Here is an 11,720-nt window from a genome sequence, read left to right on the forward strand (position 1 = left end):
GGTAAGCAATGTTTACATCTGCCGTGCAGCAAATTCTTGTTTGTCGATCGTTCGAAAATCAACAACACTGAAAACTTAAGGCAAAGTTTTCTTAGCCTCAATGAAATTACGTGATCAATTATGCTAAAGTAGACAAGTAACCAAAATCAATTGCAAATTTTAACATGAAAAATATCTAAACATATCTAATTTCATATATTGTTTGTTATTTGGACTTTAAAAGTTTCAAATACAACATTCAGTTGTGTGGTTTCGTATTACTAAAATATTCCAAATCAGTGTTAAGCTTTATAAATTGACGTTTATGTACATGTATCCGCCAGACATCCTGGTCAATCAATACTCCTTTCAAATTATATCTATTTTCGTCAACAATAGTCTTCTATTTCTACCCGTTCGACACTATAATATTTTAGTGTTCTATGAGTCTTTAAATTTTGTATATATTAGTTTGTAAAATACAATACATTCAAATGCTTATTGACGAGCAGTTGAATATATTAAAGTAATATGCGTCTAGTTTAATATATGAAATAATAAAGGAGATTATCGGAGATGTTCTAGCTATCAAGGTAATGCTGTAAGTTAGGAATTTATCTTCATTTATTTTGAATGCTTTTTTTACCTGCGTAAATATAAATGTGAATATAAATATGTTAGTTTGTTTGTTTGTTCAAATTTATGTTTTTGAGAAATTATTTCCGGTTTACTGAGATATCGCTACATAAATGAATTATCAGTTTTTATGACCCCTAACATATACAATTTCTATGTCGTAACATGCATTGTAAGCAAAGTGAACTTTGACTGCAACCCCCGATCCATACGAATCTTTTTGCTTAGGGATTCAGTATTAGAATTAACACAGTTAAGTGACAAAACAAACTAGATTTGACTAGATTGCCACTGATGAATCTCATTGGAGGTTTCCTGATTTGCTATGTTTTAGGTACGGTTGGTACGTAACTCAACCGTTATTGTTGTTTTAGATTTTATTAAATGCATGAAATTATTTTATTGATCATGATCAAAATAAAAACAAAAACAAAACACAAATTGCATTTCATCATAAGATAACTTTTTTTAAAAATAGTATGGATGTCACCACTTCTAGAATACTTTGTTTGTGATTTTATATGATTTTATCTAGTTATTCAAATTCAACAGACAAAAATAATGACGTGAAAACTATATTATAGTGTGATCAATATGTTTTACAATGCTCCTTTATGTTTGGTTTCTTCATTCAATGTAAGTAAACCTCATTTATCTAAAAATGTATATAAATGGGTGTTATCATTTTTTTTTACAATAGGTTTTCTGTTCGAAACAGGAATAACGACAATTGGCAAGATGTCAACAGTACAACAAGGTGGTTATGTAAACAATGTCGTCGATGGATACCCAACCGACTTATCCGATACTGTAGAATACGACGAATGTCTTGAAAATGTCGACAAATCCGATTATGATCAATTGTCTCCAGACAAAGATGGTTTAAATCATGATTATATAATTCTGACATCAACACTCAAGGCGGATTCTAAGCGATCAGACTATGAAGTTCATCAAAAGAACAAATCTCTATTGAGGCCAATATTTCTTATAATGTGTTGCATCTTGATTTCTGTAGGAGTTACAGCTGCTGCCACTTTCTTTGCAACAAAACATTTTTATTCAGAAAACAAGGACAAGTGTAAGTATATAACAAATTGGTCGTTTATTTGGTAATTTGCGTTCCTATCATATGGCATAGAAAGACAATTTTGGTGCACATGAAACATGTTGAACCACACTACATTTAGTATTAACAAATTTACGATACTATAAGATGTTCAATGTTTTATAATTTGTTAGTTATTTTTTTCGCTTGAGTTTGTGTAATATGTTTTTATGTCCAGTATTTTTTAATATTATTTTTATTCAGTATCACCTATCCAACGAAAAGATGCATCTTAAAGAGGCATTAGCTAGTAGACAAAATTTGATTATTTTTTGTTCAATCATTAATGAAAGTGACATTGTGAAATAATAGTAGCCAGTTTATGCAATTTTGTAAAAACAAGTTGAGAAATGTGGCTGCTGAATTATTCACTTGCAAGTGAATTTTCGACCTCATTGAATCCGTATTCATGTGAGCTTCAATTTAATTCCTTAGCTGAGAAAGATGGCATGAATTGGAAGTGTTCAGTTATTAAAAGGAAAAGAATGTCAACATTGAAACGGAAATAAGGGTATAATATGAAATCAAACAGACACAGATAAATCCAATTGCACGATTTCGCCATTTATTTTGGTTTTTTTTCGGGTTATATGACCATGATGACCATCGGCAGTCTTCAGAGGTCACCTCGATAGTTTATTAAATGGTGTCTAGACTAAAATACTCACAAAATGCTGATACATATCATCAAGCCTATGCATTGAAAATTGTTTGTTTTATACTTTTTTTAATTTTTATATACGTTTTAGTATGTTATAAATCAAATATGAGAATTTGGGTTACATATCAAGTAAGTAAACCATTTATCCGACAAATATGTGAAGAAAATGTTTAGCTCATCAACTCAAAAAGATTTACACCAAATTCGTCGACAGTGTTCGATTCATATATGTATAATCTGTCGAATGATTCAAAAGTCATATGTAGTAGAGAGTTAACCTGTCGGCTGTGATGCTCCTGATACTGTTATAATATAGCTCATATATAAGCTTCCTCAACAAATGTACAATGCAATGTAATGTAAAATAATATGTTTTTCTGTATACCTTTGTTTAATTTAGCTGATACCAGAATAAAATGATATACAAAAGAGAGTAAGAGCTATTGAAAAATAAAAGGCTATACTTTGGAACTTTAACCGCTAGTTTTGTATACATAAGACTAATAAGTGGGGTTTGTATCGAAATTATTTGAGGACTATATTCTATACGAAGTTTGAAGGTATTGGAAACGAACCAGTTTGAATAATATGGTTGATATATAAATAAGAAGATGTGATATGATTGCCAATGAGACAACTATTCACCAAATCTAAAATGGAGTAGATGTAAGCAATAATAGCCAACCATAGGGCCCTCAACATCAAGAAATACCCATACCGTATAGTCGTCTATAAAAAGGCCCCGATTTGAATAATATGAAACAATTCAATTGATGATACCCTCGGGGACAACACGTCAACCAGCACTGTCATCGACCAAGTGGTTGTAAAAACTTCGCAAAATACCAGTTTGTCTACATAAAACTAATCAGTGGAGCTCTTTGATGACAGTTTGAAGACTGATACAAACACAAAAGGCGTGGCTGGTGATACCTTGGACGAGACATTCACCGGAATGGCATCGATTCCATGGTTGTAAAAAGCATAGATCAAGAACATGATGGTAATAATGCCACCATGACATAAGTGAACATATTGAATATTCGAAAGAATAATAGTGAAATTAAGACGCCGTGAAAATCAACCATTTATATATTTATAAAATAACATTTGCTGCATTCAAAAATTAAATAAATTCCTTTTTCTATTTTATTTCAAACTTATTTTCAGATACAGACTCAACACAATGCAATATGTCTAGCGACAACGGCTATAATGAAACAGTCGACAGTCCTGGTATGTCTTCTCACTAACCACAGTAATCCACACGATTACCACTTTTAGTTAACCAAATGATATGTTTTGTCCTTGCCTTTATTTTTCGACCATGCATCAAACTCCTTAGATAAGACATAAATAAGACATTAATTAGGTAGATAAGGATTATCATATTCCATGAATACATAAACGAGTTGGTTCAGTCATTTGTGCTTGTCTAATTGGCGTAGTTTCATTATCTTGATTTTTCAATATACATATAAAAGAAGAAAAATGAATTTCCTGCACCCGAGACTATATCTAAGGTAATTGTTTAAAACAGCAACAAAACTAATATATCAGTTCACAAAAAAACTCTTATTGTCAACTTCAAAGTTTGAAGAAAGCATTGAACTTCACTACGTTTTTAAATCATTTTAATCATCTGTTCTGTTACATAATTTCTATGTAAATTAAACTAAATGATCGGCACTTTAATGCAAGCATCTTACTCTTATTATCTCGTAAAGTAAGAATTTAAAGCTTTAAAGGGGCACTAGCACGAGATACATAAAAAAATTAAATTATGATTTTTTTGTTCAATCATTAATGGAAGTGAAATAGTGAAATAATAATTCGTTATTAGCAGTCAGTATGGTTCAATTTTGTCAAAATAAGCTAAGAAACATCGATGATGAATTATTCACTTGCAAGTGAACAATTCGACATCATTGAATCCGTATTCATGTGAACTTCAATTTAACCCCTTAGCTAGAGATGGATCATGCATGATTGATGCGTGTTAGGCTATTAAAGAAAAAGAATGTCAACATTGAAAGTGAAACAAAGTTTAATCATTTGATTGACTGATTCGATCCACAATAAATCATTCTTATACAGGTAAAATCGAAAATTAACTTATTTTTTCAACCTTAAAGTTGAAATCAAACAGACATAGAAAAATCCATTTGCACGAGGTCCATATGTCTATTTATATGTCTATTTATGTTTATATCGTGTTATGTGATCGTCGGTTGTTTTCGGGGTCATCTCGATAGTTAATTAGATGACGTCTAGACTAAAATACACACGACACGAAGCTACATATTATCGAACTTATGCCCTGTAAATTGTTTATTTCAGACTTTTTATAATTTGGATAAATGTTTTACATTGTTATAAATGTAATATGAGAATTTGAGTCAAATCGGTGAACATGCGTTTAAAAGGAAAAGAATGTCAACATTGAAACGGAAATAAGGGTATAATATGAAATCAAACAGACACAGATAAATCCAATTGCACGATTTCGCCATTTATTTTGGTTTTTTGTCGGGTTATATGACCATGATGACTATCGGCAGTCTTCAGAGGTCACCTCGATAGTTTATTAAATGGTGTCTAGACTAAAATACTCACAAAATGCTGATACATATCATCAAGCCTATGCATTGAAAATTGTTTGTTTTATACTTTTTATAATTTTGATATACGTTTTAGTATGTTATAAATCAAATATGAGAATTTGGGTTACATATCAAGTAAGTAAACCATTTATCCGACAAATATGTGAAGAAAATGTTTAGCTCATCAACTCAAAAAGATTTACACCAAATTCGTCGACAGTGTTCGATTCATATATGTATGATCTGTCGAATGATTCAAAAGTCATATGTAGTAGAGAGTTAACCTGTCGGCTGTGATGCTCCTGATACTGTTATAATATAGCTCATATATAAGCTTCCTCAACAAATGTACAATGCAATGTAATGTAAAATAATATGTTTTTCTGTATACCTTTGTTTAATTTAGCTGATACCAGAATAAAATGATATACAAAAGAGAGTAAGAGCTATTGAAAAATAAAAGGCTATACTTTGGAACTTTAACCGCTAGTTTTGTATACATAAGACTAATAAGTGGGGTTTTTATCGAAATTATTTGAGGACTATATTCTATACGAAGTTTGAAGGCATTGGAAACGAACCAGTTTGAATAATATGGTTGATATATAAATAAGTAGATGTGATATGATTGCCAATGAGACAACTATTCACCAAATCTAAAATGGAGTAGATGTAAGCAATAATAGCCAACCATAGGGCCCTCAACATCAAGAAATACCCATACCGTATAGTCGTCTATAAAAAGGCCCCGATTTGAATAATATGAAACAATTCAATTGATGATACCCTCGGGGACAACACGTCAACCAGCACTGTCATCGACCAAGTGGTTGTAAAAACTTCGCAAAATACCAGTTTGTCTACATAAAACTAAACAGTGGAGCTCTTTGATGACAGTTTGAAGACTGATACAAACACAAAAAGCGTGGCTGGTGATACCTTGGACGAGACATTCACCGGAATGGCATCGATTCCATGGTTGTAAAAAGCATAGATCAAGAACATGATGGTAATAATGCCACCATGACATAAGTGAACATATTGAATATTCGAAAGAATAATAGTGAAATTAAGACGCCGTGAAAATCTACCATTTATATATTTATAAAATAACATTTGCTGCATTCAAAAATTATAAATAAATTCCTTTTTCTATTTTATTTCAAACTTATTTTCAGATACAGACTCAACACAATGCAATATGTCTAGATATAACGGCAATAATGAAACAATCGACAGTCCTGGTATGTCTTCTCACTAACCACAGTAATCCACACGATTACCACTTTCAGTTAACCAAATGATATGTTTTGTCCTTGCCTTTATTTTTCGACCATGCATCAAACTCCTTAGATAAGACATAAATAAGACATTAATTAGGTAGATAAGGATTATCATATTCCATGAATACATAAACGAGTTGGTTCAGTCATTTGTGCTTGTCTAATTGGCGTAGTTTCATTATCTTGATTTTTCAATATACATATAAAAGAAGAAAAATGAATTTCCTGCACCCGAGACTATATCTAAGGTAATTGTTTAAAACAGCAACAAAACTAATATATCAGTTCACAAAAAAACTCTTATTGTCAACTTCAAAGTTTGAAGAAAGCATTGAACTTCAATACGTTTTTAAATCTTTTTAATCATCTGTTCTGTTACATAATTTCTATGTAAATTAAACTAAATGATCGGCACTTTAATGCAAGCATCTTACTCTTATTATCTCGTTAAGTTAGCATTTAAAGCTTTAAAGGGGCACTAGCACGAGATACATAAAAAAATTAAATTATGATTTTTTTGTTCAATCATTAATGGAAGTGAAATAGTGAAATAATAATTCGTTATTAGCAGTCAGTATGGTTCAATTTTGTCAAAATAAGCTAAGAAACATCGATGATGAATTATTCACTTGCAAGTGAACAATTCGACATCATTGAATCCGTATTCATGTGAACTTCAATTTAACCCCTTAGCTAGAGATGGATCATGCATGATTGATGCGTGTTAGGCTATTAAAGAAAAAGAATGTCAACATTGAAAGTGAAACAAAGTTTAATCATTTCATTGACTGATTCGATCCACAATAAATCATTCTTATACAGGTAAAATCGAAAATTAACTTATTTTTTCAACCTTAAAGTTGAAATCAAACAGACATAGAAAAATCCATTTGCACGAGGTCCATATGTCTATTTATATTTATGTTTATGTTTATATCGTGTTATGTGATCGTCGGTTGTTTTCGGGGTCATCTCGATAGTTAATTAGATGACGTCTAGACTAAAATACACACGACACGAAGCTACATATTATCGAACTTATGCCCTGTAAATTGTTTATTTCAGACTTTTTATAATTTGGATAAATGTTTTACATTGTTATAAATGTAATATGAGAATTTGAGTCAAATCGGTGAACATGAATTTGATAGCTAGTGCCCCTTTAAAAATGACGAAAAAGGTTAAAATTAAAAGACTCATGCAGTTGAGCCTGACTATCTTACTCATGTCACTAACGAGAAATTTTAAGAAGGGAAATTGAATGAGGACAATACAGCTTAAAGTGACGGATACTTCTGTTCTAACCTGCCCAGAGTACCTGAGCTAACCATGTTTGTTTGGTGTATTTTTTTGTTGTTCAATTTTCAGTTTTTCGTATAGTGTTTTATCTATGTTCTGATTTTCTTTTGCGTTTTCAACTTACATTGTTATAACATTATATATTTACCCTCTCCTTTATTTTCTCTAGGCAAAACTTATTCATTTAGATTGTTTTCAAGTTTTTTTGTATGTAAACTGGTTTCATGTCACGAGGTATGAAATCAGTTTACTTAACAGTTCAAACAAACGTTCAAAGCTTGATATTTGAATGAATAAAACTATCGTCTCATTGTAGGGTCATGTTTGATAGGACCATGTGTAAACGGAGGAACATGCGTAAACTATACATGTCTATGTGAAGATGGCTTCGCTGGATTCAAATGTGAAATAGGTTGGTTTCAAAAAATTTAATTCTGGTATTAACGATGAGTTTATTTCATACTAGTACTGGATTTAATATATGCAAAAAATACAAATATTGTACTATAACCTTAAACGCATCTAAAGGATAAATATTTCGAGGACTAAAAGAGGGGCGAAAGATACCAGAGGGATAGTCAAACTCATAGGTCGAAAACAAACTGACAACGCCATGGCTAAAAAATAAAAAGACAAACAGACAAATAATACTACACAAGACACAACATAGAAAACTAAAGACTAAGCAACACAAACCCCACCAAAAACTGGGGGTGATCTCAGATGCTCCGGAAGGGTAAGCAGATCCTGCTCCACATGTGGCACCCGTCGGGTTGCTCATGTTATTATAAACCCTGTAAATAGTATAATTCGGCGGTGAATTCGTGGTGAAAAGGGAAGTGGATTGTATTTACGACATAAGGAACATATCCGATATCATCTGTGAAACGGTTATTCCATAACGGCCAACCAACTCGTGATGGCGTCCGTAAAATTTACGAAGGGATGATTTCAACTTCACCATTTGGAATTCTTGGTTTAATAGCTTCCTTCCTAAGGTGTAATCTATTTTGTATTTGATACAACTTATAATATACCAAACATTCCCTCACACAGGGAAAAACTCACGTGAATTATACGTGAAATGCACATGCATTTTACCTCAAACGAAAATAACATCAAAATGTTTCACGTGAACATCATGTGCATTTTCAAAATAAAGTTATTCATATAATATCTAATTTTTTTTGTGTACGAAAGTAAGAAGCTATTCAATTAATCGCTATATAAATGCATGTCATGTAAACTGATTTCAAATTAAGTATTCGTGTACGTTATTTGTATTTTTTGTTTTTGTTTCAAAAACCCTTGATAAAGGAAATGAATATATGTATATGTATCAGACCAAACATCCGACCATTCCTTTTCTTTATAATAGATGCCAATTTTCTATATCTCAATCTTATCTTAATTAAATTGAAATAATCTTTATTCCAGATGTCAACCAAACATGCAAATATGATGCCGACACACTTATACCACACCCAAATACATGTCAGCTATTCTATAACTGCAGCCAAGCGGTGTCGCCCCTTCCCACAGAAGACAGACTATACACTCATAGGCCACAAATTCTGAGACCTGCCTACCTGCATGAATGTCCGTACCCTGAACTTTTCTCCACATCAACTTTGACCTGTCATAATTATACGGAAGTGAATTGCAGGTCTAGATTTGAAACAAAAAACAAATGTGAGTTGATAAGAACAATACAAAACAAAGTTGAATATCAATAAGACTGCGCAAAACTACGGTATCCAAATTTGATTGTGAAAAGTGTTTACATCTAGGTGTAGCGTGTATTATCTAGGAAACTTTTATGTAATATTCTTCAAAAAGAACCAAGAAAGCGAATCAAATGAAAAATATTTGACAAATGCAACTTATCAATTATAATAAAAAAACTAAGTATAAATGAATAAATAAATAAAAAAAATCGTACAGACATTAAGGACTGGTAGGTTGTCCACTACTACCAACTTTGCATTGGTTTAACGGTTTGAAAAAGTAAAAACGTCGAAAACAACATTATAAATATGAAAAAAAAAATATCCATAGGCAGACGATTTACTCTTAAATTTTAACTTAACATTGTTTTTCTAACATACAGGTGACTATCTTGCTGTTAGTTATAATTGCGTTCATGGACCATGCAGAGTCTGCGTTTATTTTACACCTGACTGCATGGGAATCTCTGAATGGAATGTACAGAAATGAATACGTTGAGCCACCCGGAGGACATTATTTTGAATGTCAAGATGAAAGAATTATCTATGATGGCGGTAATCCCTGTCAAACCAACATGGCACCTTATAATGGCAAATGCAGAGATTTATTCGAAATTCCAACATCCTATTGGCAGGTTGGATATGGTGTTGACTGCTCCGGTCGGCCAAACGGTAACTATAAAAGTGAACGGATTCAAAGGTGTGATATCTACTACATTTGTGTGAATGGAAACTCCACACTAGCACACTGTGGAGAAGGAACAGTCTTTGATTCAAAATCTTTATTCTGCCAGAATCCAGCAAGTGCATGTCGTCCCTGTGGATCTGTCGATAACGGCTGTTAATGATATAACAGTCAATATTGTAAAGCGAATGTGCAAACGTTTTCTAAACAGTCAAGATAAAATCATTTGTAAAATGGCCTTACTCTACTTTTTGATATAAAAAACAACATTGATCAGTTCCCTTTTCTATTGGATTTACGTTTCATACACACACCAGAAAGGCCGAAATATTGCAATATCTAAATCCATTCAGGCCATTAGAATGAAGGGCAAAGAAAGAATGTATGTATTTACTAAGGACTCGGACTTAATGCTCTTTAACTTAGTAGTGTATTTCATTTTTTATTCGATAATGAGTAATGAGTATTTTATAGACGAAACGTGCGTCTAGCGTACAAAATAAAAACTTATTGTTGGTGAATAATTTTAATGCAATATTTCTTTGTTACATAACATGTGTATTTCAACGGACTTATTTTCATAGCAGTGTTCGAACTATAAAATTAAAATCATGCGTATGCTTCTCATTGATTGAAAAGTTCTAAAAATATTATTTTATATATATTATTTATCACAGCAGATCTTGAATACTAGTAATATCCTTTTCATCTATTCGCAATTTCTTTTAGACTCCGGACAGTTAAATAAGATTTTTGCTGAGTTACCTCTCGTATGCTTGATATAATATACTTTATATCTCTAGCTGTTATATGTGCCATTGACATTTGTTTGGGGCATATTCCAGATCTCTGTTTTCATTTGCATACAGAAGATCATTCGCGGTCATCTTTGAACACAAAACCGTAACGTTCATTGTATTGCATTCATATATTGTATTGTTGAAATAGGCGTGTTTGTAAGACATATATATTGTATATGGCACCCACCCTTTTTAGTCAGTTTGAACCAGAAATTTATGATATTTTGGAATATGAAAAAAAATATTTTGAAAATTTGGTGCGCTGAAATACACAAAATTTTTTTTTCATTAGGCGTATTTCTATTTGTATCCATCTGAAGAGTTAAAGTCATATGCAACTTCAAATTAAAAAAAAAAAAAAAAAAATATGCATATGTTTTTTTTTTTTTAACTAAATGGCTTGTTTTTATTATAAAACTTATGTACAAATACTTTTTTCTCAAGAAAAATCTATAATTTGTCCAAATTTAGAAGACGTCTCCTTTTTTTTAAATGCTTGATTCAAGTAAACAATTCGCCGATATCATTTCCGTATGCAGTGAACTCAGTGTGACCTTTCTCGTAAAAATCCAATAATCGCAATACGCATGGATCTGTCATTGAAATAAACTATTATGATCTGATTGTTCATGTTAATCACGTGCTAAATATCCATGCTTCTTCGTTTGTTGTTTACTAAGGTGACAATCGCTAAACTACGGTTTCCAAACACGACAATTAATTAGCTGCCATATTTTCACATCATAACAGGCAGAGAGAAATGCTTTTTTGACGATTGTACAATATGGATGCGTAAAAAATGACAAAATTGTACACAGAAGACTTAGTTTATGATATATACATGCATACTTTTATAAATTGTTACTTGGATGAAGAGTTGTCTCATTTGCACTCATACCACATCTCCCTATATCTATTGGTTCAAGAACTGGATAAACA

General features: G+C 31.7%; 1 protein-coding gene across 1 annotated transcript; it reads left to right on the forward strand.

Annotated features, from left to right (window-relative positions):
• Positions 1-487: 487 nt before the first annotated feature.
• On the forward strand, positions 488-10,604 carry LOC127724128 (neurogenic locus notch homolog protein 2-like). Its single transcript, XM_052230990.1, has 7 exons — positions 488-580; positions 1,316-1,696; positions 3,555-3,620; positions 6,166-6,231; positions 7,886-7,981; positions 9,007-9,261; positions 9,680-10,604. Exons 2-7 carry the CDS (start codon positions 1,354-1,356, stop codon positions 9,784-9,786), a joined length of 933 nt encoding a protein of 310 aa, XP_052086950.1. The 5' UTR covers positions 488-580; positions 1,316-1,353; the 3' UTR covers positions 9,787-10,604.
• The last annotated feature ends 1,116 nt before the right edge of the window (positions 10,605-11,720 follow it).

The sequence above is a fragment of the Mytilus californianus genome, unplaced genomic scaffold (assembly GCF_021869535.1).
Source record: "Mytilus californianus isolate M0D057914Y unplaced genomic scaffold, xbMytCali1.0.p SCAF_14, whole genome shotgun sequence".
Lineage (NCBI taxonomy): Eukaryota > Metazoa > Mollusca > Bivalvia > Mytilida > Mytilidae > Mytilus > Mytilus californianus.

What these genes read in the sequence shown, in the direction of transcription:
- LOC127724128 (XM_052230990.1), top strand. Translation starts at nt 1,354, where the DNA reads ATGTCAACAGTACAACAAGGTGGTTATGTAAACAATGTCGTCGATGGA. An exon ending in TTCAGAAAACAAGGACAAGT is followed by an intron (nt 1,697 to 3,554) that starts GTAAGTATATAA and finishes ACTTATTTTCAG; the next exon opens with ATACAGACTCAACACAATGC. An exon ending in TGAAACAGTCGACAGTCCTG is followed by an intron (nt 3,621 to 6,165) that starts GTATGTCTTCTC and finishes ACTTATTTTCAG; the next exon opens with ATACAGACTCAACACAATGC.